Genomic DNA, 27,440 nt, shown 5'->3' with positions numbered 1-27,440 from the left:
AGAACAGAGACGACCGAGTTAAAGTTCATAAAAGCGATGGGAACATGAACGCACTAGGTGCAATCCACACAGGGCACCGGCCGGGCCACAACAATGACATCCTACTAACTATTCTTTTGGTGGCAAACAGTAACAGAATCAAGAACAGAAGCATTCGGACGTCCACACAACGCACGATCCACAGGAAAAATCGACTACGTGCCAGAATTTTTCGGCTAATCATTCATCCGAATCGAACGAGCGAACTCGGCGAAGTTAGAACGCAACTTGGTGGGACGTCCGAATTAGAGCGCCGAACCATGTACATGCAAAGCATAGTAAGCGAGTACTTCATACTCCTGATGTAACAACCCGGCCCCACTCGCAAGATATTATCCGTCGCTTTGAGACTAAGTCTTCACGATTTTGTTCCAGACTTCATGCAACTCCTAAGATGTACACTCTTCGCACACCTTCACCGCAGCTACATGATTATCATAAAACATGAATTCCAAACTAAACCTAAGATGTACACTTTTCGCACAACTTCCCCGCAGCTACATGAGCGTGAATTCCAGACTTAAACAAGTCATTAGAAGGTTTAATCTTGATTCTCATTCGGATCTCGAGATTATATGGAATTATCTAAATGTAAAACATCTAGGAAGTATTTCTCTCTCTCTCTGGAAGATAAGGAGAGAAATTAGGAGTGCGAGAGGGGGGAGCGTCGACTCTCTATTTTCCTTTATTTTATTGTCGTAGTTTAAGAACAATTTGCCAAGTTGACCATTAATAAAACTTGGAAAAAGATGTGACCAGAAAAATCCCAGAGCGGAGATTTTACGGTCGCAGCAGATCAACCGTGTTCTTTCATGGAAACCTCTTCTGATCTCCCCGCAGACTCTCTCTCTCTCTCTCTCTCTACTTTCTTTGACTGCCCTTCTCTCTCTAAAACCCATTTCCATATAAGCGTCCTCGAGCCTCTCCTGTTCTGCATCATCTCGCTTCACGGCAAGAACAGCAGCCCCCCCTCACCAAATTTCTGTCATCTCCTTTCGTCTCCAAAGGGTTGTAGCATAGACGCCTTCGAAATTCTCACCGACTTTCCATTCCCACCTTTGAATTCCTCGCACAGCTCGTGCTTTTCAAAGCCCCCCACGTTGAAATCAACTCGAGCACCCCCCGTCCCGTTCAAAGGGTCTTGATCACTGTGCGCATTTGAAGGTCTCGTAGACCCTCCCTCCTCTTCTTCCCTCTGGGGCGTGCGAGTATAAAAGGGGGAGCTGGGGTCTGCGTCAGGCATATCTTGTGAAGAAATTGATCTTTCGGCTCTCAGAGGAACAGCTTGTTCGCGAGGGAAAAGAAACTAAAAGAAAAGAGAATTTCTGGGTTCAGTTCTTGATTCTGGACTAAGAGGTATGATAAAGTTCCGACCTTTCGTCATTCGAGTTTGTTTTTTCAGCAAAAAGCAGGGCATTCGAGTTTTTTCCATGTCGGAGCTGGGTATGATTGTGCAGAGAAACATGTTCTTGCTCTCTGATGTCTCTGATAATATTGTGTTCTTCTTTTTTTGGGGTGATTGCCTGTCAAAACTTGGACTTGGGTTGTGTTTTTTGCACTTTAATGGCGGTCAAATGAATTGATTTTGCTTGCTTTGCCCTTCCTTTTTCATTTTCTTCAATATGTTGTGTGTGTTCTTGCCGAGCAAATATCTCAGATTGCATTCTTTTATGAACTTCGTTGACAACGGATCAGAAATTTCAGATCAAAATTGTGGATAAAGTTCATAAAAGCAGCTTTACGTCCTATTTTAGTATGCCCATGGAGATTTTACATCGATAATAATACGTTCATTTCAGGAATTTTGTCATCTGATTATTTGGATTCTATCGTGTTTGAGCAGGTCAACGCTGAAATTTGTATGGGTTTATCGCTCTCCTTGCTCATATCTGCTTGGCACGAAATTGTTGCTCATTGGTGTGTCAAATTGGTCCACAACATCAGTTTATCTCCCAGGCAGCCAGAAGCGATTGCCTTGAGGACAAATAGCTTGAAGAGAACAAATCTACAGGTCATGACCAATTCAGTTGCCTCCGGCAAGACCAATTCTAAGAATTCCATTAAACTCAAAAGCTGCAAGCCCGACAACGTGGTTCTCGAACGAACCCTCTCTTTTGAGAATTTCTTACATGGTAAAGAAGCTAGCCAGGCTTCGGATAACTTAAAAGTCATAGATGGTCCGACCTGTAAACCGGCCAGAGGATTGTCCCTCCCTCAACCTGTGATATTTTTCTCGCCGAGACCTAAAAGCGAGCTCGATGCCGCGGCCGTTAAGGTGCAGAAAGTGTACAAGAGTTACAGAACAAGAAGAAACTTGGCAGATTGCGCGGTCGTCGTCGAGGAGCTCTGGTGAGTCTTTCTTGAATCAATTTGAATTGATCGAGAGTTGTTTCTGATGTGCCCTTTTATTAAATGGCTAATTGGTTCCAAACTGCAAATGTTTCAGGTGGAAGGCAATAGACTTTGCAGCCCTGAAGCATAGTTCCGTATCATTCTACAAGGATGATAATAAGCCTGAAACTGTTGGTTCTCGGTGGGCGAGGGCAAGAACTAGAGTCGCCAAGGTACATAAAAGACGATCTTTTGAAAGAGCTCTGTTTTTTTTCCTGCTTTCAACTTATTTTACAATTAACAATATCATTAGGATGCTGATAATTATCTTTCAGGTAGGAAAAGGTTTGTCAAAAGACGAGAATGCTCAAAAGCTAGCATTACAGCACTGGCTTGAAGCTGTAAGTCCCTTATCCTCCTGAGGCATGCAATAGCACGGCCACTTTTCTTTCCAAGTAAAGGAGATTTAAGAATATAGAATCCTGCTGATAGTATCTTGTTTGAACAGATTGACCCACGGCATCGTTATGGCCACAATTTGCATCTCTACTATGATGTGTGGTTCAGAAGCGAGAGCACACAGCCTTTCTTCTACTGGTTAGTAGTTCATGCGTGGAAATCTTTTGCTGTGTTTGTTACGTTCATGTTTTAGCCTATCATAATATTGTAGACAAACGTTCATCAGATGTCAAAAGATTTCTTAATAATGAGGACCGTGTTAAATGCAGGTTGGATGTTGGACAAGGCAAAGATATAAATCTCGAAAAGTGCCCAAGAAGTGTTCTGCATAAGCAATGCATCAAGTATCTCGGACCTGTAAGTCTCCGTCTTTTTTCGACTTATAGTGAATGTCTTGGCAAATTATTTTTTATCAATATCGTATCTGAACATGCTTCAGACAAACTGAAGGTAAAGAAACTATGGACATCCTTAATTGTAGCGACATGTTCAGCGGACATGTGAGAGAGAGTGTCTTGTTATATATCGCAGTGCAAAATCAAATGTCTCATAATGCATCTGCTTCGAACTGTCATTAACTCTTTGTTTTTTCTGCAGAACGAAAGAGAAGCCTATGAGGTGATAGTCGAAAATGGGAAACTCATGTATAAGAAAAACAGCGATCTTGTGGACACCGTGGAAGGTTCAAAGTGGATATTTGTACTTAGCACGTCGAGGGCCTTGTATGTGGGTCAAAAGAAGAAAGGCATGTTTCAGCACTCCAGTTTTCTTGCCGGTGCCGCCATCACCGCAGCCGGAAGATTGGTCGCCCATAACGGGATTCTAGAGGTACGGCACATTTCCTTGCATTTCAAAACGAATTATTTGTCTGCATCTTGTCTGCTCTTAATCGATATTCTCTAGTAGACAGCCGGCTTCTTTTCTCACTTAAATGTATATTTTGTGTATGTCTTTAGGCTATTTGGCCATACAGTGGGCACTACCACCCAACAGAAGAGAACTTCAGGGAATTCATCAGCTTCTTGGAGGAGCATCATGTAGACCTCAGCAATGTCAAGGTATAAATTTGTAAATATAAGTATTCTAGTGAACAAGTTGCTACGGTTAGGTAGAGAAGATGACCTCCTAGCTGTTGTTATAATTGGCTATGTGCGTATAAAATTGACGGGAAAGTTTTTGTATTCTTAAAAAATGAACAAAAATGAATGTCGCAAAATTGTTCTCATTGACCAACTTTTGTATATCAGCTGATCACTGACATAATATATGTATTCTTTTTCTCAGAGGTGTGCGGTGGACGATGACAATCCTTCATTCATAAACTCCAGTGAGGACTCAAAACACGGAACAAGCGAGGCCGCCGTGGAAACCGCCCAATCGGATGCCCCGGGAGCCGTTGACTTGGTTGCCAAGCCAGAGGAGCCGACCGTCAAACCTGGACTTCCGCAAGAAAATGTCACGAATGCCCGTGCCAAGACGGAACAGCCGGTGTTTGACCTTGCCAAGCGCATGTCGTGCAAGTGGTCGACAGGGACCGGCCCCCGCATCGGCTGCGTGAGGGACTACCCCACGGAGCTCCAGTCGCGGGCACTGGAGCAGGTTAACCTCTCTCCGAGAGTTGCCCCCGGGGCCTTCGGGAGTTACGGTCCGATCCCTTCCCCGCGTCCCAGCCCAAGGGTCAGGTTGTCCCCGCGGCTTTCTGGTATGGGCCTCCCGAGCCCGAGGACCATCATTGCTTCAGCTAACTGAGTTCGTTCAACGAGGGGACGGGCTTCGATTGTTGTGGCATTGGGCTGGACCATAGTCCAATAACTTTTGATGGCTGAGGCACTTGTAGTTCTGTTGCTCTCAGCTCAAGATTCTAATTTCTAGGGAAAAATAAAAGGGAAGAACCTATAGTAGGGAAAGAGAGTTCAGGGACTAACCCCATTTTTTCATGTATCTAAGTCAATTGCTTTGTTCATTCAAGTTGTTATTACCCGATCGTGGCTCTGTTTCCACGTTCTTTTTTGGATACCTAATCCGTGCCACCCTATCTTTTCTACTTTTCAAGATGAGGGCTGTAAAAGTTAAGTTGATGAAGAAGCTCGAAATCTGTTTGCAAGTTCATTGACTGATGTTCCAGTTATAATAAAGGGATCCATCTATTTCCCAGATTGACTATTTATTAATAGACCAAATGACTATTGAGTAACAGCTTAGAAGAAGGCGAACATGACAGAATTGCCCTCTAGTAATCTGCTTGCAACCTCTCCAATGCATGATGAAACTTCTAAAATTGTTATAGCACCTAGACACGAAAATTGTTGAGGACTTTATGTAAATGCATGAACATATCGATCTTGTAACTTCAAGATGCAAGGATCTGATATCAACCAACATAGCCAAAGAACTATTTTTTGAGCTTCTTTACCCGAAAATGGAGAGCAGCAATTTGAAATCCGACAATAGACCCGGATATTACAATTATGCAGAAGAGAAAAGGTACTCAGTTGATAAGAAAATGTAACTCTTTGGACGGTCTTGACAGAGTCTGGAGTCTCCAGAACTTTGGAACTCAATACCACGTAGTGAAGCATCATATCAGTCCCAGTCAAACGTACAGAGTTTAAAGACAACCTCCCTTTGTCTCTCAAGCCTGAACGACGACGAGAGGGCCAGATGCGAGAAACCCACCTCGGGGACAGCTTCCTCGGTTCGTACGTATGCGCGCTCATTAGGCGAAATCAAATCACGTTGTTGGCTTGTTTTCAGGACCAAAAGACATTCCTTGATCGCCACTTCTGCGGTGATAACTCTGGTCTCTTCAGCAGAGGGAAGCCTTCTAATTGTTTCTCGTTAGAGAATTCAAGTTAATGCATGATGGAGTTAGCATGCTTCGTGCTGCTCTGCTCTTCGACACCAAAGTATAAACTTGAACGCGACAGGAAATTATCGAGAAAAAATCAAAATTTGACGTGGCAGTAAGCAGCAGGACTGGGTCTAATTTAACTATTTTTTTTCCTGATGAATTCTTTCTTTTCTCGGTTGGGTGAAATTACATAGTTTTGATGAAGTGTTTCTCGGACTTCAAGGGGACTTCGGCTGCTGTGCCATGTTTGACTGAATTCGTCGCTTTATGCTGTGTGCCTATCAGCTTTTGGTTTTCAGCTTTGGCCCAACCCCAACAGAGCAGATTGATGATCAACCGATGATGACATCGCGCGCGGACGTTTGAAGTCTTAAGTTGCCCAAGTTTTCTGAATTATCAGAGTGGAAGGTTTTGCAGAACTGTAGACCATAATCCTCACTCCCAAGACCAATTAGCAAGATATAGGGACTATGATGATGTTCTAGCATATGCAACGATTTCATGGAGTTCGAAGAATCGGATCATAACTCGTAGGGTACTGTCTTTGGTGCTAATTAGGGGTGCGCACTGACCGAGCAGGTCGGATCTCAAGACATTTTATGGCTCCGGCCTTGGTAAATCGATTTGGATCAGGCAGGTTCTGGCCAGTTCGAATTTTTTGCTTTGTTTTTAAAAATATTACGAATGGATTAGTTATTGCATTTTTGGCCCCAACAATTATTTTTTTTATCTGTTTACTTTTTAAATTATTTATGACTTAATTAAAGTGTTTTGATCATGAATAATAACATAATGGTTACATTAAATGACGCGTTACCATATTTGACCCTTTCAACATTTTTCTTCATTGACAACAAGAATCACCGCTGTGCGACGAGTCGTAACGATAGAGAAACGTTATATAACTCACAAGGCACAGTTATTTGTATGAATTCGAAACGATTGATTCTGATTTCGAATAATCCTCCATAAATATAGAAAATACATATAGAATTTCCAAGTAGATCATACTCTGTGGTGCGATAACAAAAAGGTTTTTTAACACTTTGTTCTTTTGCAAGTCTCGACAAAGACTCGAGAGACATTTAGTACAATGAGATGTAATTAATGTGGTCAAAGACCTTTTGACTACCCATAATCAACTTGTGTCCTTGTTTCCCACCCGGGGAGACCAGCCCAACGAGTCAAATGACCTAAGCCAAGAACCAGAAAAAAAAAACAATAGAGAGTCTTAACGATGCCGAGTCAGTCATCTTAATTAACTCACTGACTCGAACATGCCATCAGAACAGCAAATTGACTGTTGCCATTTCGCCCACGTGACTTCATCCCTCGTGATAAACTTACCATCTTCAACACATTTGTCATTGGTGACCTAAAGGGCATATAAAGAAGAATCCTACTTTGGTGATTTTCGTAGAGAAAAAGGAGCTATCGAAAGATTATGATTAACTGGCGACTCCCTCGATTGCGTGGGCTCTAGAGCAATGCCAAGCTTTGCCTTGGATGTGATTAACTCGGCGCGGGGCATGTATCGGAAGCAAGATTACAGCACAAGCACACGGATTCACGTCGCCACGACAAATCGCCTGAGTATGCATGGTATTGAGTTGGGTACCGTCCCGAAGCTTATCGAGTGTTTATGCAAGCTCCGCAACAGGGCTCAATCATTTAAATTGGAGTGAAAGGAGTAGGGACTCCGAGAGCCAACTCGTCTCTTATTACATGTTTTTTTGTATATCATAGTGGCCATGCATATATTAGAAATAGCAAAGTTTTCTTCCGATTATATAACAGAAGACGGGGGCATATTTTAACAAAGTTCACATCGAGATAATTACTTCTTCTCGATTATAGAAAAGAAAAATATTAAATGTCATATTATTGCTCATCTCTTGCAAGAGCACAGGATGTGAACTGTGAAGGGACTAGGCCGAGAGGCCACCCCCCCTAGTAGAACTTTCACTGACCTCTTGACAGGTTCATTTAATGCAGTCGATTGTTCAGTTTGTTTTCTCCAGCATGAAGTCCGAGATCCACCAAAGCTGGATTTTCCCCCCTCTTTTTTTGTCTTGTATTTTCTTTTTCCTTGGGCCAGGGGAGAAAAAATTTGGAGTTGATTTTTGTATGTGCATACAGAGTTTGGTGCTGTCCTGATTCTGTCGCGTGTTAGGAAGGAGGGGATGGTGTGCGGTAAGATAAGATTGCTTGCAGAGTAGGAGATCGTAGGTGTGGTGTATGTACACTTTGGTGTGTTTTCTGTCATCTCTGTGTTGATCTGTAAACCTGGAAGACAGAGCGGACGGAATCGATTATCAAGAAGAGAGAAAGAAAAAGGAGAAATCCCGTTTCAGATTGACAGGAGAAAAGGTAGAATCACTTGTGCAAGAAGCAATATCACTCTCCAGCCTCCCACAAATACAGCTGAGAAGGAGAGAGAGAGAGAACCCTGAATGAAAGAGAGAGGAGAAAAGGAGAATACACTGTGTCCTTCTTCGCCCATCGCCGTCCATTCATTTTAAAAAGGCGTCATCATTGCATGGCCTCTTGTCCCTGCCGATCACTCACATCCCACCCAATTCATCTCTCTGTCACGCTTGGTTCTTGAAGGCCATCATCCCCCATCTGGCCTTCATCGTCAGCATCATTTGAGAAATTTGAGGGGGTTGAATAGGATGACGAAGCCAGTAATGATTCGGTACTGTTTACTCGTAGCCGCTCTGCAGATAGTGGGTGTGGTGTCCATGACAAGCACGCCCTCCTCGTTATTCGTCGCTGCTCACAAGCAAGGTCAGTGTATCCCGAGCGTTGGTTCATTTAAGTTGTCTATCAGATCATCACGCACTTTTCCAAGAACGATGCCCTGATGTCCGTTCTTCCTCTAGCGTCCCTTTATCGTTTGCTTTAAATTATCAAGAACACCATCTTCTTAACCACAGTATTTTCTTGATGTCCATTCTTGATCAAAACAGAGGCAAGACCACATCTTTCCCGGGCCACGCTGAACATCAAGCAGGTATTTTTCTCGGGCAAATCACATCTTAAATTGGGTTTGGTTGATCCATTCTGCAAACATTCTCAACATGGTCTGTGATAATCTTCTTTGCCGGTGTCTCTGTCTCCCTCTTGCGATTGTGATTTTGAAGGGAGCGAGCGTGGAGAAGGTGGGAGAGATCGGGGACGAGAAGTGCAGGGGACTGAGCAGGCTCGGGTCGAGGCCGCCCAACTGCGAGCACAAGTGCAGAGGCTGCGAGCCATGCGAGGCCATCCAAATCCCCGCGACCACCGACCGAGCGAGCGTCCAGTACGCTAACTACGAGCCCGAGGGTTGGAAGTGCAAGTGCGGCTCTTCCTTCTTCGACCCATGAATGCTCTCTCGCACTCTCTACTTCTCCCTGCTTCACCAGTGTCACGTCGACGCTCTAGTCTCAAGCACAAGCAGACAACACGGATTGGCCCCTTCACAGTTCCAACAGGACTCTGGCAAGAAAGGAAGGAAGAAGAACTAGCCCTCGTCTTTCATCATCATTTTTGGTACCGAATCGTGTATAATAGACGGATTGGCCCAGCTCCAGACTCCAGTTCTCTCGTTTTGCTTCCCAGTCTATGAGGAGTTTTTTAAGGGGGTTTAGGCTTTTCAAAGCCACTGTTTTGGCTCGTGTGTAGTGGAAAGAGGATGGATAGTTCTCAGCACTTTTGCCTTTTCTCCCTTGACCTCAATCTGTCTCTTCCGAGTCCTTTTAGGTTAGTACTAAGCGATAATTATGGCCATTTTTGAGCTGTATCTTGTAGGGGCTTTTCCCTGTCGAGGTTTTTAGTTTACCCGGATGCATAAGAGGCGAATGCATTTCTATTTTCGAGTTACCATGCCCTAGAGTTTGTGTTATCTGAATGTCGATTAGTGAGAAGCTGATGGACTATCGAATTTATGTCGATCATGGATGTATTGAATTTATGTCACCAATCATGCATCCCTATTGAGATTTTAGAGTCTTTTGTATTCGGGTGCCATCGCGTGATAATTGAGCGGTTGCACATAATTTGCTAGGATAGTTCGGTCTTTCTTAGGCTAATTTCGTGGTAATCGTGACAAACAAACCTTGTCCAAGCAAGAGGTCGATTGATTTTAGGTTCATTTGCATAAGTCCGAGAAGGTGATGGACGGAAATATTCACAAGTCGATAAGCTTAATGTTGGCGATGGTAATATCCCTCGATGATGCAAGTTTTGGGGGTTGATCTGATCATGAGTCTAGCGATTATATGGGCTCGCCTAGCCTAGCCTAGCCTGCCCATTTAAATAAGATTTTTAGTTTTCGTGGGTCTCTGATTCGGGTTTTGACCCCATACCCGAGACCTCGATAACAATCCTCTGTACATTTAGCCCAAAACCCTCGGATCCAAACCAACCCAAACCAAAAAATAAAGAAGGTTCTGGCCCATTCGGGTTGGGTTTTCGGATCCTGTGGCGGATCACGGGTTCACTATGCTAGGTGGGTTTCGGTTATCCTGATAAATTTTTTCGATATTTTGGCAGGTTTGGACATAGATTTTGAGGTTAAATCTTCGGCTCCAACAAGGTCCGATCCAACCATTTGGACCTCGGTATCAAGTTCAGGTGACCCGTTTGTTGGACCCACCTTTGGTGATACTTTTGAGGGAGAACACATTTTTGAAGTTGAAAACTTTAAAATAATAGAAATAAAAAGCTGGGACAGGCCCCACAATTTCTTTTTTTTTTTTTGCTTTGGAGGATTTGAGTCATTCTCAAATTGTGTATCAAGTTCTAATCAAAGTGACAATCACGGGGCGAAAAGAAAAATTTAATACTAAGAGCGTGATTATTTCGTAGAGAATTGATGAGTTTGAAATTTTTTTCAATCTCACCAACAATTTATTTTTTAATTAATTTGTTAATGACGAAAATATTTTTTATTGAATCATTTTCGTGAACAATAATAGTAATTATTTTTTGGAAAATTGTTTTTCCGATCGCGTGAAACAAAACGCACCCTTATTGGGAGGTCATATCATGAGAAGTAATATGGGCACAGGTATGTCAAACTCCAAGTGGATCAACTATCTTAGACCCAAAGATGGAGATCTAAAATGACATTTTTGAATATATGTATAGCTAACTTATTAGGTTTTCACGTTACGATTTATCCTGTCGATGAGGTGAGTAAGGTACTTTTTATACTTTCGGAATCTACCCCTGCAAAATGGAGTTCAACATGATCGAAGAAAAGGAGAAAAGAAACCGCACAATCATCTTTGCGACGACATGTACAATTGGCGATTTGTATAAGACTACCGTCGAGAGGCAATTCGCAGTCATGTTCAAATCCAGGCCAATAATAAAGCATCACAATTCCTATTTAGTAGTCACCGTACCATAAAAGAGAAAAGGAAAAATGATAAGAATGGTATCCGAACTTTGATTGATTGTGCAACGTCGTTTCTGAATTCTAAATTTGTTCAATGTAGCCTTCGAACTATTGACAAATGTTCAATGTAGTCCTCCATTTTGCTCAAATGACAAATCCGGCATATCATATGTCGAGTTTGATGCTTAAAAATGACGAGTCAACATGTCTATCTTTTTATTCATCACCTTTGAAAAGAAAAAATGAAATCGGAGCATTACCATGTCCATTGTTATCCGATTACATTATTGTATCCTAATTTGAGACGAATCTCTTACGTGGATAAACCAAGTGTGGCTTTTTTTTCCTGTCCATCAGATGTGAAGCCACATCAGCGGATTTCATTAATCCGAATTAACGGAAAGACGGCATCGAACATTTTCATATAATCAAAGTACTAAATTGAATATTTACCAATAGTTTGAGGATCGCATAGAACAAATTAAAAGTCAAAAAGCGACGTCGCATATTGAATCAAAGTTGAGGGACCATTCGTGCCATTATTCCGACGTAACCTCGGTGGCATCAACGCGATGTTAGAATTTAGGAATCAAAATAATGGTTTTCTTTGTCATTCATGCCCTGCGTTTTAAAAAAAAAGGAAATGAAAAAACCGAAAAGAAAAAATCGGCCTCGTTAATATTCGCATTCCATAAAAAACCCAAAGGGCCTTCCTTTGGCAACTCCGGAGCCGCCTTCTTCTTCTTCTTCAGACCTCGAAGATTTCACCTTTCGAGTCCGATCGACGCCGCCGTCGATCGGCCTTCCTCCAGATCTGCTGCTCCTCCGTCCTCGGCGTCGCCCGAATCTCCGCCGGCTCGAGTAGGGGCGGCGGCCGCCCCCCCGGGTCCATTCCGCGCCGCGTGATTCCCCCTCGCCGGACTGAAACTGTGAGTAAAAAGTCTGTTCCCGACAAAGCTTCGCTGTTGCCGATTGCGTGTAATGCCCTCTTATGTAATTCGTACGTTGAAGCTGCTGCTGCTGGTCTTAGTAATCTTGCACGAACGCGTGTTGATTTCGTGGGCTGTTCAGCTCCCTGTGAATTTTGATTGTTGTTCTGGTGTGGTAAAGCAATAGCCTTGCTTGTTTAGATTGCCGCGAGAGCTTGCGTACGCCGTTGCGATTCGTGGGTATTGATAGTAGTTGTCGAGTTTTTGTCTGTAGCTCATGATCTGACGAGGTTTGTGTTTTTCTCTGGGGTTTGATTTGCCGGAAACCCCCCTTTCTGATTTACGTCGTAATAGCCGAAGATTTGATGGGATTTTTTTGCATTGTCTTGATTGTTGAGTGGACAGCGCTGAAATTTGTCTTCTGAAATGGGAGACAGCAAGTTACCTCCCGAGTCTCCGAAAGGAAACCCGGATCAAAATCCTAACCAAATTTCGCCGCCCGACAATACTGAGAAGTCGCTTGATAGCATCATTAGGGAGTTCAATGACTCGGTCTCTGTCGGCAAGAAGCACAAGTTTTGGGAAACCCAGCCGGTGGGGCAGTACAAGGATCTTGGGAACTCGAGCTTGTCCGAGGGCCCGATCGAGGCCCCGACCCCATTGTCTGAGGTCAAGCAGGAGCCGTATAATCTTCCGAGCCAGTATGAGTGGACCACCTGCGACCTGGGCTCCGAGGAGACATGCACTGAGGTCTACAACCTTTTGAAGAACAACTATGTAGAAGACGACGAGAACATGTTTAGGTTCAACTATTCGAAGGAGTTCCTCAGGTGGGCTTTGCATCCTCCGGGGTATTACACGAGCTGGCACATTGGTGTTCGTGCTAAAGCTTCCAAGAAGCTCGTCGCTTTCATCACTGGTGTGCCCGCCAGAATTAGGGTGAGAAATGAAGTAGTTAAGATGGCGGAGGTTAACTTTTTGTGTGTTCATAAGAAGCTTAGATCGAAGAGACTAGCACCTGTCCTAATTAAGGAGGTTACGAGAAGAGTCCACTTGGAGAATATTTGGCAGGCAGCTTATACAGCTGGTGTGGTTCTTCCAACCCCGATCACAACTTGCCAGTACTGGCATAGGTCCTTGAATCCAAAGAAACTCATTGATGTCGGATTTTCGAGGCTTGGTGCTAGGATGACTATGAGTCGAACTATAAAGCTTTATAAGTTGCCAGATTCAACAGCCTCCCCTGGTTTCAGAAAAATGGAGCTTCGCGATGTCCCTGCTGTTACCCGTTTGCTCAGGGACTACTTGGCCCAATTTGCGGTTGCCCCTGATTTTGACGAGAACGATGTGGAGCACTGGCTGCTTCCAACTGAAAATGTGATCGACAGTTACGTCGTGGAAAGTCCTGACAGTCATGATATTACCGACTTCTGCAGCTTCTACACTCTTCCTTCATCTATACTCGGGAATCAGAATTACTCGACCTTGAAAGCTGCTTATTCTTACTATAATGTCTCGACCAAGACTCCTTTACTACAGTTGATGAATGATGCGCTTATTGTCGCAAAACAGAAAGATTACGACGTTTTTAATGCTTTGGATGTCATGCATAATGAATCTTTTCTGAAGGAGCTTAAATTTGGTCCTGGTGATGGGCAACTCCACTATTATCTTTATAATTACCGGTTAAGAGAGGCGCTGAAGCCCTCAGAGCTTGGCCTTGTTCTCTTATAAATGGTACATCGAAGACTTTCGGTGGAAAAGGAAAAGATCGCACTGCTTATGCTGCTGGACCGCTCCCTAGATTGGTTGGTGGTTTTGTTCCTTTATACCCGAGAAATGTGTTTTTGCAGTGCGACTAGGAGACTCCACAGTGCTTTCTATTCTGTTGAAAGAATTAACTTTTGAGACTGGATTTTAATTTCATTTGGCGTGTTATTCTTCCCCTTGAACATTCTATTTACTCATTCTTTACTTTGCTTCTCGGCAGCTTCTTTTTATGTTCTGAGTTGTCGTGACCGATGGATTTTAGCTCATGATGAGTAGCAGCATTTGACTGCTAGTTTCTTTAACTCGGCCGATTGCCCCCAATGCTCTTTGTGATATTTGGCTGTGACAAGGAACAGGGTGACGAGAAGTAGTCTGCGTTAAATGAGTGCAGGTGCTGTGGCCAGTTATGGCTGCATCCCATCGTCCTACTTGTACGTTATTTGATAGATGGTTCCTTTTGCAGCATTTGCTATTTTGACAAGAAATTTTTCTTGCAAGCGAAGTAGGAGAGAGAGAGAGAGAGAGAGAGATGACTTGCAGAGACGCTCCTTATAAGAACTTTGGGTGGTAGTTGTCCGAGCAGGTTTAGAATGTTGGGAGTGTCTCTGCAATCAGGGCATATTTGAGAAATTCATTTACAAAAGAACATGGTCTTATCACATCGTTTCAACACAATAGAAGATAGTTCTACTCTTATCATATTCTTTTATTGCATGCTACCGATTGCTAATCAGAGTTGCGGTCACTGTGCCGCATGATAAGCCATCCTGGCACAACATTGGGATAAGGCCGAATGGATAATCCAAGTTTTCACAAAAGGGGTTAGAATAAGCCGTATCGTCACTCCAGTTAAATTACAAGCGACGGACATGGATAAGACCTAAACCAGAAGATCAAAGGGGCAAATTGCAATATCATGGTGGTGATGACCTTTGTAAGAAGACCTCTGCTATCTTCACATTGCGATCAATGTATTTCTAGAACATGATTAGATATCACCTCTCCAGGTAGAAAAATTGGTAAAGGACATTTACTCGTTCATGAGAAAAAGTGCATTGTCTCCTTTTCTTGTCGTAGAGGATTCCGAGTAGCAGCAAGCAGAAAAATGGTTCTACAACCATCCAAGAAGGTCCGGCCATCTAAAAAGGTGACAATCATAATGATATTATTAAGAGAGTATATGGGTACAACATTGGTTTGATTCTTCGTAACAAAGTCAAAATGAGAGCAAGCTATATATCTACACATACAAGGTTGAGTCATCAGCTTATTTGATGAGTTATGTATCACCTCATGCGACGAGCACCATTTCGTCCCTAGAACCTGAAATGTAAGCAAAAGAGTTAACAAAGAACCGAAACAAGCCACAAGGAGGAAAGGGAAAAAAGAATCAACATCTGGACCTTTGACAGTACATTTTTCTAATATCCCTAGAGCCAACTGAAGCATTGCATCTGCATCTTCAGCCATCTTTGAGACCCTCTCTGCTTCCTTAACTGCTTCAGCTGCCACAAAGGATTTGTTCTCTGCTTCCGCGATCTTGTATGCAGCAGCGACGGCTGCCTCATCTACTGTTTCACCGAAATTTGTATTGACAACAGGCTGCAGCTGCCTAGGTCTGACATCTTGCTCCTTAGGGGCTGGTGTTTTTGTCCCAAAAGAGGTGATCTCTTTTATCTTGAAGCAATTCTGAACCTGCATGGTCATTTCGTAGTGGTGTTACCAACTTTACTATGGGGTTATCTGTCAACATCTCAATCTGAACACATCTCCGTTTTTAACACCACAAGCAACATTACAAAAATTAAAAACCAAGAGAGTGGCAGCTCCACAGTCCACACTGAACATTATATAACATTTTCCCCACCATCACTGCATCAACAAATGCTATTCGCCTCAGTCCCATGCAAGGGAAAGAACATCATCAGTCAACCTTCCAGAAGATTCATGGCATTGGAATTGCTCATCAGAAGAAAGCTCTTCCTAGACTAATGAAAGTAGGAGCTTAGTTCTAGTTATTATATTTTCAAGTCAGTAAAAGTCTTCTAATAATTACTCTTGAAATTTATAAGTGATGATAGGAAGGGTGAAGCCAAGCCTGCTGTGACTTAAACTGAGATATTGCAGCTTCTCTCTTTGGTTAGGAAGAAATGATAACACAAAGCAAGCCAATTGAAGACGGCATGGGCCGCTAGATTAGAGAGACAATACTATCAACAGTCGAACTTTGGAACCACGAGTTTGTAATTCATGAGATCAAAGCCTAATAAAATCACATACTATGCGCCAATAATTGCATGACAAAATATGACCTTCTCAAGTTTGTCTTGTGCAACCAGCCTTCTTAATCTTGAACTCAACAGCCTCCTAAAATTTTGTGGGACCTCATGTCTCCGCTGGAAGCATAATTAAGAAAACATATACCTGCTTAAAACTCATGTTTCATAACAAGAAATAAAATAGATCTAATCAAGGAACGCAGAGTATCAAGCTGAGAATAATAAATGTGATGCACAACTCCTGAAACAACAGCCACCTCTTGACAATTTTCTATTGATGACTCATGCAAGAACGACAGAACATGTCCCTCTTTTGTTTGGAAAATATTTGCAGCTTGAATTTGTAAAAAGGTCGCCCGGGAGAGCAATTCCAGTCTTCTTCTTAAAAATTACATGCCAACAAAGTAATACGCCAAGAAAACTATGAACAGAAGAGGGAATTTTTATAGCCATTCTTGGCGTATTCGACACTGATGCGTATCTAAAAAATTCTTACTCTCGAGAGGAAAATGGAATATTAACACACTTCTGTTATAATGCAGAGAGCTGCTGTCAGACCTCAATATAGCTGAAAATTGCACCGGTGTCTGATCCATTGGGCTCTTTCAATGTTGAAAGTGCTTCAAATATCATTGCATTGTACCTAATAACTGACAAGTCAGTCAAAGAAGTAGGTGGAAATTTACCATATATAACTACATATACCGTGAAGAAGCTGGAGACTATTGGACAAATTTATTTGGACAGTGTTACAATGATCTGTGCTAAAACAGACACTCCGCACTACCGTGTGGAGGGTGCAGATGTAATACGAACGACACTATAGAACACCTTAATCTCCAAATATAGTCCACCTTAATCTTTCGTTTATCCTGCCGTGCGACCATCCAAACAGGATAAAGGGATGATCACCCTGTGTCTATGATTTACCTTTAGTGACAGCTGATAATAACATCCTCCTCCTTACACATCTCTTCTTACTCAAAAATTTGTACAGAGTGGTACTGACCCATCTTTAGAGAGAACACTTTAAGAGCTAAAGGTACGTCTAATTCAAATGGTAGCATGCCTCCTCTGCCAAAATATTTTTTTCCAATGTGAACATAAATCTATTAACTCAAATTTGAAGAACAATAATTGCAACAGTGTTGGACACTCTTGCCTATTGCACTTTCTGCACACCAAATGAAGATACTGGTTTAGCCGAGGCACCTGCGTGATTTTCCAAGAAAATAAATATAAGAAGATAATGTACTCTATACCTGGGCGCACTCTTTCCATCATCCGCGATTTTTGGAGCGCCGTCAGTAGCTGGTTCTGCAGTTGCTTCATCTGAAATGGGAACATTAGGAGCATTTGGCAAATTGGTCAAGGTAGAAGGAGCATCTGAGCTTGCTTTAGCTTTTGCCCGTGATTTATCCCTTTGACCTTGGCCACTGGCACCACCAATCATATTCCGCCATTTATCCTGAGCAGTAGAAAAGTTTTCAGTAAGGCATGTCGAATTTTAGTACTTGTTGAACACCTTCAAGAAGAACAAAGATCCTTTTGATACTCTCAGATAACAAAAGTTTCAGGAAAGACTGCGCGGAAGTAAAGGCATCGGAAGAAACAAACTTTCATTATCTTCAAAAATTAACCTTTCCTTTTAGACAAGCAACTTTCTTTCAAATCCCTGCACCTTTCACATCCAATAGAGTGAAAAAATGTCTGGAATCCGTAACTGGTTAGGCAATTTTAGGCAGGGAAAGTAGAGTAATTTTCTTCAAGCTGGTATTTTGAATAGTTTGATTTGTGCAAATATTGTGACATCTTCCATCAAGTTCACAGAGCAATTTGATAGTAGGTCTGCCGCTTCTTGAAAAACCAATCAAGACTAGCATAAAGGAGAGACAATTCAAAATAAAAGTTCTTGAGGGCATGGCATTATATTACAGGCAGGAAAAACCCTTTAAGCTTGTTTATTTGAGAAGACACCTCATATACTGATTCATAGAGCACTGCAATATCCCACCCTTTCACTAACTAGATGTACATGCATCTAAGGCCATCTCTACAACACTAAATTAAGTCAAACGCAAGGCCACACAGCACCACATAAGTACAATTCGTAAACACCATAAAATGAACTGATCATGAGCTGCATCAAACAACGTCCAACACTGGTAATTAACAATCAAATGAAAACTGAAACAACTCCGAAGGTACAAATTCTAAGTAACCAGACAGCATTTCTACGGGGAAGGGGAAAAAAGACATCCTAAGCGCAGGGTGCTGCATATGATCAAGGTTGGGTTTTAACTCTTTCCCAAAGCACCTTGGCTCATCAAGTCATTTTTTCATTTTTGGCACGTCACTGATCAAACTTACTATTGGCAAGCTCAAAACGATAGTTAATGCATCTCACAACAGCGTAATCTACGCAATCAAGATATTATCATTGCATCGTTTACGACATCTCTGAAACCAGCGCCACAGAAACATGCTAAAGTCTCGATGAGCGAACGAAACGCGCTCCTTCGGCCGTCTCAAGAAGCGATCGAGCCCTATGAACATTTTCACGAACACCTTAAGCGCATTCCACAGTACGGGTGCCCCGCAGGACGCGCGCGCGTGCTGTGCACTCCACACTTACCACATGCTCCCCGTTTCGCTTCCCACTACCAGGAGCTCACGGTAAGAGCAACAGCTTGCCCATCCCTTGGAGCCCACGCTCGATAGATTCATAAGAAGCGATCGAGCCCTATGAACATTTTCACGAACACCTTAAGCGCATTCCCCAGTACGGACGTCCCGCGGGACCGCGCGTGCTGTGCACTCCGCACCCACCACATGGTCCCCGTTTCGCTGCCCGCTACCGGGAGCTCACGGCAAGAAACAACAGCTTTCCCCGTCCCTTGGAGCTCGCGCTCGATAGAAATTCACACGAATTTTCGGAGAGAGAGAGAGAGACCAGGAGGAGGGCAGGGACCTTGAGATCGATGTTGGAGCGAGAGAAGAGGAACTTGTTGAACTCGGGATCGCGCTGGATGTCCTTCCACTTGCCCGTGCCGTGCTTCGCGACGCCGGCGCGCAGCGCCTCCTCCTCTTCCTGCGTCCATTTCTGCTTCGGATTCCCCATCCTCTCGCGGGGGCGCCGCTGTGTGCGGGAGCGAGCGAGCGAGCGGTGCGCGCGTCTGCCGCCGTCGAAGTGATGAAGAAGACGACGCGGGCTTTTCAGTGCCTGTGCTGTGGGGGCACGTCGGCTCGCTCGGCAAGTTTTTCGGGCTTGGGCTTGGGCCGCAACTTGTTCTTTAAGTCAATATTACAGTCATAACGACCCGTCGAACGGGTGGATCGGGTCGGATTTGGATCAAGCCGAAAATGGTCAAACCCAAATTGATCAATTTAATCCGTTTTGACCCATTTCCATGCAATACAAATTCAGTGACCCATACACAACCCGACCTGTATTGCTAAAACACTCATGTATTTAACAAAATCTTGAAAAACTCGAATCCAAATTGCTGAAACCTCTTCCGAGTTAGATTTCTAGAAAATGCCGGACAGGCTTCCGACGTGGAGGGACGGTCGCTGATCACGAGTTTAGACGAGCTTGCGGTTGATTTCTAAGTGCTATTTTGGTTTGCCCATCTGCGATTTTTCGGTCCACGTCAAGTTGTTCGGCTCATTTACGTCAAATTGTGTCGGGGGTTCTCGTCCCTGTGCCAATTGGACATTAGACTTGGAGAGGCTTAGATGCATTTGGCGAATCCGTGGTACACTGAGATCCAACAGGTTCAAAAGTCACAACCTATTTGTGGAATTTCATAGTGATTGAATTGATTTAGCCCTCGGTTTGCCGTCGGAAGCTAAAAAATGAATGGCTATTGGTTGATTGGACATACAAGTCGTTTTTACTTTCGTTTTTTCTCGAACTTCTTTATCGTGTTCGGCCTTCATGGTGCGACGCGATCGTGACATCGCGATATATTTTAGCATGTCCGGTTTACATACTCGGGCATTGTGCTAGATTTGTCTCGGCATCACCCATACTCTTTTTTATTAAATTTGTGACCGCTTTGCCTTAATATGTCCCTAATACATATCCGTGTTCTCTTGCCTTAGAGTTCGGTAAAAATTATTTAACATGGTATCAGAGCCTAATCAAATGAATGATATCTTGTAAGAATCATTTAATATCATTTAATATCGTGTCTTAGCTCTATTAGAACTCTTTTTCCCAGCTATATAATTCTCCATTCTTGACAAAGGAATTATTTACATAATTCTCTCCGCAAGAGTTGTGCATGATTGTTTAGGATTAGATTGGAACCGAACACATTTACATATGTTCTATAATATATCTGGCCTACGTGCAATTAAGTAGAGGAGTGAATCTATCACGCTTCTATACAGTTTTGGATCCAGAGGCTCACCTTTTTTTCATCTTTATCCGGCTCGGTAGAACGAGGCCTGGATGTGTCTATCCTCTTGTAATTCTCCATACCAAATTTCTTTACAAGTTTCCTAGGCATATTTTTCTTGGTGAATTAAATTCACAACCTTGGTTGGTTTCACTCGAAGCCCGAGAAAGAAATTCAGTTCATCTGTTATGCTCATTTCAAATTCATTTTGCATAACCTTTTGTGAAATCCTTGCACAGAATCTCATTAGTAGAAACAATTGCATTTCATATTGTCGTGTCTTATTATTATTTTTTTTCCGTTTGATTCTACTTGGGAAACAAACAAAAACCATTTGGTTATTGTTTCGCCGGAACTGTTCCCGCGATGAAATATAATTCACCGAACGTCATTCTTCAGCTTTTAACGAGAAAGGACCGGATTCAGTGGCGACTCCGGACAGGAGACATCTAGACAAGAAAAAAAAAGTTCACTTGTTTCAACCAAACAGTGCAAATTCGAGCTGTGACAATACTTGATCAATAAGAGACTTGAGCAAAATAACTAATTTAAACAAGTTCCACCGGCCGTTGACCGGCAACATTACACTTCAATCTCGTTGACACCATGTTACGTTGAGGCTAGACTTAAGACATAGATAGCTACAGCTAAGAAAACTGAAAGTATACTGCGTAAATCTTAAAGATAAAAGATAGCATTTTACTTGTGTTTTTTCGGGAGGGCCTTCCGAAGAGCATGACGTGGCTATTTAAAGCCTACAATCGACGGTTATAAACGGTTACTAATAGAGGTTACGGACGGTTACAAATATATGTTACAGACGGTCACTAACAGAGATTACAAACGGTTATTAACAGAGGTTACAAACGATTACGTTGAGTCTGCTACCTTGACAGTTTATTCAACTCCACTACGTTGGCGGTTACTTCAACTCCACTACGTTGACGCTTACTTCTTCAACGGTTGTATCCGAGATTGTCGACTCCACTTTTTGTCGATTTCTTCAAGTTGGTGATTCTTCATTGAAGTTCATATCCTTTTTTTGCATCCTGACCAGTTACGATCGTCTACTTCCTTCCAAAAACAACAACTTTACAGTGCTCGTCTGAGAAAACTCAAAACATAAAAGTTGTAGATTTAGGAGTCTTCATTCTTTTGGCTTTAGAATCAGATCAATCCGATGTGTATTGACAAAGTTATGACCATTTTCCTGAACTAGCGCAGAATTGAAATTTCCACGTTCTGACTAGTCACGACTGTCCACTTCCTTCTAAAATCGACAACTCTATAGTGCTTTTCTGAGAAAACTCAAAACATAAAAGTTGTACATCCAGGAGTCTTCATTCTTTTGGTGCAGAACTGAAATTTCTTCCGTTTTGTGATGGAGTCTCCGTGTGTGCAAGTCACTCTCCCGATCCTATTGCTTGAGTATTTGACACATTGGCCCACATCAAAAAGACTACGAAACTCTGTTCTTATTGACTAAGCCCATCACTTGTTAATAATAACCAAAAATTGTTCATTTTTGGGTGTAAACAATTATGATGCAATATTATAGGACAATATAATTGGTCAAAGTCATGATAATTTAGGTATAATGTCATCAATAATGACAAATAACTTTAACCAATATTTGCTCGTTAGTCTACGCTAATCACTTCGAATGAGCTGTAAAGAAAGGCACCCTTCTTTGTATTTTTCTAAGGTGGATTTGCCAACATCACGGCATCGTCAAGCCTTTCTTTCTGTCCTGTAGACACGCATAACGCATTCGAGAGGTGTTTTTTCTTTTGGTCGGGCAACCGAGAAATGTTCAAGTGGCATCTTTTGCGGAAAATGAATAATTAGAAAAATATTTCTTTTAAAAATAATCAGCTGTAGTGCTTAAAATAATTAGTTGGTGAATTTTTTTATCATCAATAATATTTTATATCTAAATATTTTTTTAGGTGATAAGAATATTTTTCGTTCGTTCATCTTTTGTAAGCGACATGAGCAGTTATTTTGAGGAATATATTTCCAAATCATTCATTTTCCCCAAAACAAATGGGCCCTTATTCTTCCCTAAAATTTACTTCATTTTATGTTTACTATTTAATGTTTATTCTTATATGCATCTACTTGTTCATTTTTTTTCCGTTCGTAATTTGAGACCGTGTTTTAAACATGTAAACTAAATTGATTCTACTTAGGAAACAAACAAAAACCATTTGGTTATGATACAATATTATGTAGCACCATAATTGGTCAAAGTCATGATATTGTAGTATAGTTGGTTCACAATTTTCAATCACTAATGAAAAACGTGTAACCGGTATAACCATTTTTTTAATGTTTTTTAAATAAATTATCAATTAAAAAATCTCACATTTAGGAATATACGAGGTTTCGTCGCTTTCCATGAAGTGATGGTACCGTCCTTTTGGCATTGGCCTTTTATATAAGTGTGTGTGAAGGGAGAGCTCATTCTCCATTGCATTCAAGTTCACTCACAAGTCACGGTACGGTACCACCCCCGCCAAACAAAAAGTAGAGTTTTTAGACACCACCACCATGGACAACAAAGAGAAGCTTCACGTAGCGATGTTCCCATGGCTCGCTTACGGCCACCTCATGCCCTTCCTCGAGGTCGCCACCTTCTTAGCTCAAAAGGGTCATCGCGTCTCCTTCGTCTCCACCCCCAAAAACCTCCAAAAGCTCCCCACAAACCTCCCTCCCTCGATAACCCTCGTTGAGCTTCCCTTGCCTCGCGTCCCTGGCCTCCCGGACTCGGCCGAGTCGACTGCCGAGTTGCCGAACGACAAGGTCCCGTACCTCAAGAGGGCCTACGATATGCTCGAGCCAGCTCTTGACGAGTTTCTTCAACACTCCAGCGTGGACTGGATAATCCAAGACTTTGCGTCGCACTGGTTGCCCCGAGTTGCGAACCGACTCGGTGTGAACTCTGCATACTTTAGTGTACACAGTGCTACCACTCTCGCTTTCGCCGGACCACCTTCTGTGTTGATCGATGGCCCGAGCCGAAGGCCAGAGGACTTGACCGTCGTTCCCGAGTGGATAGATTACCCGACCAAGGTCAGGTTCAGGCTCCACGAGATGGTCACTCACCAGGATTGTATGGACACAGGAGTGTCGGATTTTCAGAAGCTCGGCGAGTCGATTCGGGGTTCCCAGTTCGTGGCCGTGAGGAGCTGTGGCGAGTTTGAGGCCGATCCGCTGAGGCTACTTGAGAAGCTTTATGGGAAAGTCGTGGTCCCCGTGGGCTTATTACCACCCCGTCGCAGAAGCGGCAGTGGAGATGAGAGATGGGGCGAGCTGAAACGATGGCTCGACGATAAGAAAGAGAAGTCGGTCTTCTACGTCGGGCTCGGCACCGAGGTTAACATCAGCCGGGAGATGATGCCGGAGCTCGCGGCAGGGATCGAGAAGTCAGGTTTGCCTTTCGTTTGGGTGGTGGGTCAGAGGCCCGGCCCGGAGATTATACCTCCCGGGTTCGAAAGTCGGGTCTCGGGCCGAGGTTATCTGTGGATGGGTTGGGCTCCTCAGGCCGAAATTCTCTCTCACGCGGCGATCGGAGGGTTCCTGACCCACTGCGGTTGGAGCTCTACTATCGAGGCGCTCGGGCAAGGCCGGCCGTTGGTTCTATTTTCTGGAGCGAATTCCGACCAAGGGCTGATGGCGAGGATGTTTGAAGAGAGAGGGGTCGGGTTTGAAGTACCGAGGGACGAGCTCGACGGATCGTTCTCGAGTGACTCGGTGGCCAAGACGATCAGGCGGGTCTTGGTGGAGCCGGAGGGAGAGCAAGTGAGGGCAACTGCATGGAACATGAGAGAGATATTTGGCAATTTCGAGCTGCAGAACAAGCACTTGGAGAAGCTTAATCAGATCATGTTAGCCTAGTAAAGAGCATAAATTCTTGGGACGTGCATACACGTCTCACGAGTGTGGCAAAAACAAGAAGTGAGGTTTGATAAAACAACTGTACAATAAGCCCGTTCCGACTGTTGATCATGTGTGCAATAACATTCTATATCGGCACGTTCCTTAGCCATCAAAATAGATATATGTATTGTTATCCATTTATATGTGCACCCTACAAAATTATGTATTTACATTTAGTATTCGATCATCTCTGTTAGCCCTCAAATTTGCATCTCACTCGCTCCATTCATTGCAACACAGGTCACACATTCACTAAGAAAACGTTCATTGTAATTTCAAAGAGAACATACGGATCTTATTAATTATGTAAAAAATATTAAGAACCTACATAGTATAAGACAAATCATGGGATAGTACTTTGCGCGGGCCGAACAACTAATTTTTATCGTATGGCCAACTTGGCCATGTTACGGGTGATCGATTTCTTAGAGGGCAGGTTCCGGTCTACAATCGAGAACTGAATCTGTGACTCACGATTTCAAAATTTTGGAACCGGAACTGGACTGGTCTGTTCCGATCCGGCAGAGGCACAGCTTTGCAGAGTTTTCTTCTAGCCATAACCGTGGGAGCAATTGCTTTATTTATTTTTTTTTGAGGGAAAATTGGAAGGAAGAAAGTGGTGCACTCTGACCAATGACATTCAAGGTGACATGATGATGCTTCAGCCCGGTTGGTTTTGGTAGCTCATCCATCGGCTGGGCAACGAGCATTGATTGACGAAAGGCCCCCCCGAGCATTGATGGGGATTGAGAAGGACTAGACTTGTTTGCATTGATGCCTTTCTCATTCTTTCATAATTCCAGCCCACCATTCCTCTTCATCGATCCCACCTTTTTCCTCCACGACATCCTCCATGACCTCTTCCTTCACAAGCATAAATATTCCATCTTTTCATAAAAATGTACGATCTTGACTTGATTTCACTTGTCCCCTTTGATAAAGAAGAGGATCGGTGGAGATGAGAGCTGAGAGGCAAGGTGAGAGAGAGAAAGAGAGGCCTGCGACGCAAGAGCGAGAGCTGAGGCTTGAGGTGAGCTGAGAGGGCGAGGCGAGCTGAGACGAGAGGGAAAGGGAGGCGAGAACGCGAGGGAGGCGAGAAGGCATGAGAGAGGGAGTTGAGAGAGGCGGGAGTTGTGAGGCTGCGAGGCTAGGGTTTTGCTTTTTGCCTCTGCTAACTTTACTCTTAAGTTTAGAGATAAAAAAAATACAAGAAAGAAAAAAGAAAAATTACCGGTCGGGTTCCGCATAAGGAAACAGGAACCTGATCGGTTATTTTCGATTCTAAATTTTGGGAACTAGGAACTGGATTTGGTTTCTCGGAAATTGCTCAGGATCGGCTGATTCGGTTTGGTTTTCAGATTGGACCGGACTAGCGCTCACCCATAGGTCTATCATCTATGTTGCCAAACGTGTTAATTACTTCCACCAATACTAATGCTGAGAAGTAAGATGTAATAACTTGTGGCAGTAGCATGGGCCAGAGCATAGACAAGAGACTGCATCTATGTCGCCCTCGGCACCGAGGTGGCTCTGAGTCGAGAGTTCGTGCACGAGTTGGCGTGTGGGATGGATATGTCAGGTTTGCCCTTCGTCTGGGGTGGTAGGCCAAAAGGCCGGCCCGGGCATTATCCCTTCCGGGTTCGAAGGTCGGGTGTCGGGTCGAGGCTTCATCTGGGTGGGTTGGGCTCCTCAGCTCGATATCCTGGCCCACCCGTCGGTTGGCGGGTTCTTGATGCACTGCGGGCGGACCATGGTCATAGAGGCACTCGGGCAGGGCCAGGCGCTGATCCTGTTTTCCGGGGGGAGCTCGGACTAAGGGCTGGTGGCGAGGCTGATGGAGGCGGGTCGGGTCGGAGGTGCCGAGGGATGCCCGAGACGGGTCGTTCACAAGCGACTAGGTAGCCGTGACGATAAGGCGGGTCATGGTGGACCCGGAGGGAGAGGAGCTGAGGGCGAACGCGTGGGCAATGAGGGAGATATTTGGCAACGGGGAGTTGCAACTCCAGTATTTGGAGGAGTTCAATCAAGCACTTGAAAAGGGCAGAGCCTCAAGTTGATGATCTATGTCGACCTTGAATTCTTGTGTGATTGTGCTTTCTTGTGTGTGATTGTACTTCATTGGCATCACGAATGCATGGAGCGAAACCCATCTGAATCGTGATCCACAGAAATTAGTACCATTATGAATAATGCTGGGTCCATCTGAGTCTATTTCAGACTGAACACACCGACGTTCAACTACCATTCTAATTCGGGTGGTAAATGTAGCAGCTGTTCCGATCATTATGACAGACAAGTTGATGAAATTTGGGCCACACTTTGCAGTGAAGCTTTGATCGTTTTTGGTGCAAGCGTCGCTTTGAAGATAAACAGTAAAGTATCAAGAGACAACTCGATCTCCAGACCAGGCATTCTTGAACTGTTGTTCTAATGAAAAGTTGCGTAAATTAGGTGTTGCTATTACTAAAACAAACATCCTTAAGTAACGTCAGAAATCATACTGGAAAAGTTTAAAGTTAATAAGTTCGTGATTTTTAAGATTTGGACTTCTATGAGTTTTGTGTCGGGTAAGACAATGCGATTAACAAATTTGAGGAGTGAATAGAAGATCTAATAGACCTTTTTTCTTAATTAAGTCAGTGATCTATGACCAAAAAAGAATTAAGTTTGTGATTTGTTCTCTTAATTATTGCTCCAATCCTAGAAAGTGGAAACTGTTGAAAGGAGTGACCCGGTTTCAGCTTTTAATGACTGGTTGATGCGGATCCGTCACTCTTGTGAGACTGACGGAGCAGTTATCTACGCATTTCTCTTTGAGAATCGAGGAAATGGAATTAAGAAGTATGACTATCGTTAGACCATGAAATTTCGAAAAGATCATGGAAGGCAGCAAATTTCTTTAATTTTGATGCTATGCAATTGGTAGCTCAAAAGGTACTGTGAGTGTGTAGGACTTAGGGCGCGTTTGGCAAGTTGCCAAATAGTAAAAATTTCTGTTATTTTGTTTCTAGAATCAGTTTTGAAACAAAAATCCGTTTGGTAAATTTT

At 43.3% G+C, this 27,440-nt stretch overlaps 4 protein-coding genes and 1 pseudogene across 8 annotated transcripts; 4 read left to right on the top strand and 1 right to left on the bottom strand.

Annotated features, from left to right (window-relative positions):
* Nucleotides 1-779: 779 nt before the first annotated feature.
* LOC115671247 (IQ domain-containing protein IQM1-like) lies at nt 780-4,983 on the top strand. Its single transcript, XM_030592756.2, has 9 exons — nt 780-1,395; nt 1,883-2,388; nt 2,486-2,603; nt 2,706-2,771; nt 2,879-2,967; nt 3,099-3,186; nt 3,427-3,657; nt 3,786-3,887; nt 4,114-4,983. Exons 2-9 carry the CDS (start codon nt 1,901-1,903, stop codon nt 4,576-4,578), a joined length of 1,647 nt encoding a protein of 548 aa, XP_030448616.2. The 5' UTR covers nt 780-1,395; nt 1,883-1,900; the 3' UTR covers nt 4,579-4,983.
* A 2,743-nt stretch (nt 4,984-7,726) lies between these two features.
* Nucleotides 7,727-9,547, top strand: LOC115671126 (EPIDERMAL PATTERNING FACTOR-like protein 6). The gene is made up of 3 exons (XM_056321000.1): nt 7,727-8,470; nt 8,653-8,696; nt 8,827-9,547. Exons 1-3 carry the CDS (start codon nt 8,356-8,358, stop codon nt 9,046-9,048), a joined length of 381 nt encoding a protein of 126 aa, XP_056176975.1. The 5' UTR covers nt 7,727-8,355; the 3' UTR covers nt 9,049-9,547.
* A 2,221-nt stretch (nt 9,548-11,768) lies between these two features.
* LOC115671051 (glycylpeptide N-tetradecanoyltransferase 1) lies at nt 11,769-13,947 on the top strand. Of its 2 annotated transcripts, none has more exons than XM_030592513.2 (2): nt 11,769-11,995; nt 12,401-13,947. In XM_030592513.2, exon 2 carries the CDS (start codon nt 12,422-12,424, stop codon nt 13,727-13,729), a length of 1,308 nt encoding a protein of 435 aa, XP_030448373.1. In that variant the 5' UTR covers nt 11,769-11,995; nt 12,401-12,421; the 3' UTR covers nt 13,730-13,947. The 2 variants fall into 2 exon arrangements, with proteins under 2 accessions (XP_030448373.1, XP_056176913.1); XM_056320938.1 differs by having other exon boundaries at nt 12,394-13,947.
* Nucleotides 13,948-14,543: 596 nt separating this feature from the next.
* LOC115671052 (telomere repeat-binding factor 4-like) lies at nt 14,544-19,229 on the bottom strand. Of its 4 annotated transcripts, none has more exons than XM_056321115.1 (7): nt 19,016-19,229; nt 17,307-17,512; nt 16,603-16,687; nt 16,078-16,161; nt 15,169-15,460; nt 15,016-15,088; nt 14,544-14,904 (listed from the first exon to the last, which is right to left on the bottom strand). In XM_056321115.1, exons 1-6 carry the CDS (start codon nt 19,163-19,165, stop codon nt 15,057-15,059), a joined length of 849 nt encoding a protein of 282 aa, XP_056177090.1. In that variant the 5' UTR covers nt 19,166-19,229; the 3' UTR covers nt 14,544-14,904; nt 15,016-15,056. The 4 variants fall into 4 exon arrangements, with proteins under 4 accessions (XP_056177090.1, XP_056177091.1, XP_030448374.1 ...); XM_056321116.1 differs by having other exon boundaries at nt 15,181-15,460; XM_030592514.2 differs by lacking the exon at nt 14,544-14,904 and having other exon boundaries at nt 14,906-15,088.
* Nucleotides 19,230-22,915: 3,686 nt separating this feature from the next.
* On the top strand, nt 22,916-26,615 carry LOC115671298 (UDP-glycosyltransferase 91C1-like; annotated as a pseudogene).
* The last annotated feature ends 825 nt before the right edge of the window (nt 26,616-27,440 follow it).

The sequence above is a fragment of the Syzygium oleosum genome, unplaced genomic scaffold, assembly GCF_021117445.2.
Source record: "Syzygium oleosum isolate NSW1041296 unplaced genomic scaffold, Sole_v2.1 Sole_v2.21, whole genome shotgun sequence".
NCBI lineage: Eukaryota > Viridiplantae > Streptophyta > Magnoliopsida > Myrtales > Myrtaceae > Syzygium > Syzygium oleosum.
This window is presented reverse-complemented; position numbering and strand designations above follow the sequence as displayed.

What these genes read in the sequence shown, in the direction of transcription:
- LOC115671052 (XM_056321115.1), bottom strand. Translation starts at nt 19,165, where the DNA reads ATGGGGAATCCGAAGCAGAAATGGACGCAGGAAGAGGAGGAGGCGCTG. An exon ending in CAATTTTCAGCTATATTGAG is followed by an intron (nt 16,162 to 16,602) that starts GTCTGACAGCAG and finishes TTATGCTTCCAG; the next exon opens with CGGAGACATGAGGTCCCACA. An exon ending in CACAAGACAAACTTGAGAAG is followed by an intron (nt 15,461 to 16,077) that starts GTCATATTTTGT and finishes ATGACCATGCAG; the next exon opens with GTTCAGAATTGCTTCAAGAT.
- LOC115671247 (XM_030592756.2), top strand. Translation starts at nt 1,901, where the DNA reads ATGGGTTTATCGCTCTCCTTGCTCATATCTGCTTGGCACGAAATTGTT. An exon ending in GTCGTCGTCGAGGAGCTCTG is followed by an intron (nt 2,389 to 2,485) that starts GTGAGTCTTTCT and finishes CAAATGTTTCAG; the next exon opens with GTGGAAGGCAATAGACTTTG. An exon ending in ACACAGCCTTTCTTCTACTG is followed by an intron (nt 2,968 to 3,098) that starts GTTAGTAGTTCA and finishes TGTTAAATGCAG; the next exon opens with GTTGGATGTTGGACAAGGCA.
- LOC115671051 (XM_030592513.2), top strand. Translation starts at nt 12,422, where the DNA reads ATGGGAGACAGCAAGTTACCTCCCGAGTCTCCGAAAGGAAACCCGGAT.
- LOC115671126 (XM_056321000.1), top strand. Translation starts at nt 8,356, where the DNA reads ATGACGAAGCCAGTAATGATTCGGTACTGTTTACTCGTAGCCGCTCTG. An exon ending in CGTCGCTGCTCACAAGCAAG is followed by an intron (nt 8,471 to 8,652) that starts GTCAGTGTATCC and finishes TGATCAAAACAG; the next exon opens with AGGCAAGACCACATCTTTCC. An exon ending in CCACGCTGAACATCAAGCAG is followed by an intron (nt 8,697 to 8,826) that starts GTATTTTTCTCG and finishes GTGATTTTGAAG; the next exon opens with GGAGCGAGCGTGGAGAAGGT.